General features: G+C 44.2%; 1 protein-coding gene across 1 annotated transcript; it reads right to left on the reverse strand.

The window, feature by feature from the left end:
* Positions 1 to 46: 46 nt before the first annotated feature.
* LOC110034474 (LOB domain-containing protein 25-like) lies at positions 47 to 695 on the reverse strand. The gene has a single exon (XM_020738731.1). The coding sequence runs from the start codon at positions 674 to 676 to the stop codon at positions 134 to 136; it is 543 nt and encodes a 180-aa protein (XP_020594390.1). The 5' UTR covers positions 677 to 695; the 3' UTR covers positions 47 to 133.
* Between the last annotated feature and the right edge of the window lie 54 nt (positions 696 to 749).

A 749-nucleotide genomic window follows, 5' to 3' on the forward strand; every position in this document is an offset into this window, starting at 1 on the left:
TATATATCACCGTTTGGAGATAATAATTCCAATTCTCAACATGATTCATACATACTCTTAACTTATCTCTCAAACAAAAAACTCACACCATCAAACTTAGCACGACCCAAGTCTTTAATGAAAATCACATGCTTCATTCCCACTCCCCCCTTTGATTGAGCTCACCTGATGAAGAGTTGCTACAAGTATCATTCTGAGAATGAGGATGATGATAGCTGACAAAACTAGGCCATAATCCATGAGCCGGCAATGGTGGATGTGGGTAATGGACTCTCAAGCTTGGACTGATCATTGTTGAAACATTTGGTGAGCGCTGCTCAGCATAAGCATATCGAAGAAGCTCAGCGTTGGTTGCATCCAGCTCCTTCTGTAGCCTTTGTATGTGACGTTGGAGGACGGAGATGGCGCCGACGCAGCCATAGACGGGGTCTTTTATACGAGCTTCGGCCTCGTAAGCGAGAGAGTTCACTGCATCTTCGCGTTGGCTCGGAAGGAGATCATTGAGGAGCTTTGCTACATTACTAGCTCCAAACACTTTGTGCACGTTGATGAACTTTTGGGGTTCTTCAGGGTGGAAATAAGGGGCAAAGATGCAGCTAGGCATGCATTTTCGACGAAGGAACTTGCAGGCAGCGCAAGGAGAGCTTAGGATGGTAGTGTTTGAGGAAGATGCCATGATAGCTTGTATACACCACTAAAACAAAATAATCACTACTAAGGTTAGGGTTAGGGTTTCCATAAAAAAAAAA

This window comes from Phalaenopsis equestris, unplaced genomic scaffold (genome assembly GCF_001263595.1).
Source record: "Phalaenopsis equestris unplaced genomic scaffold, ASM126359v1 Scaffold188495, whole genome shotgun sequence".
Classification (NCBI taxonomy): domain Eukaryota; kingdom Viridiplantae; phylum Streptophyta; class Magnoliopsida; order Asparagales; family Orchidaceae; genus Phalaenopsis; species Phalaenopsis equestris.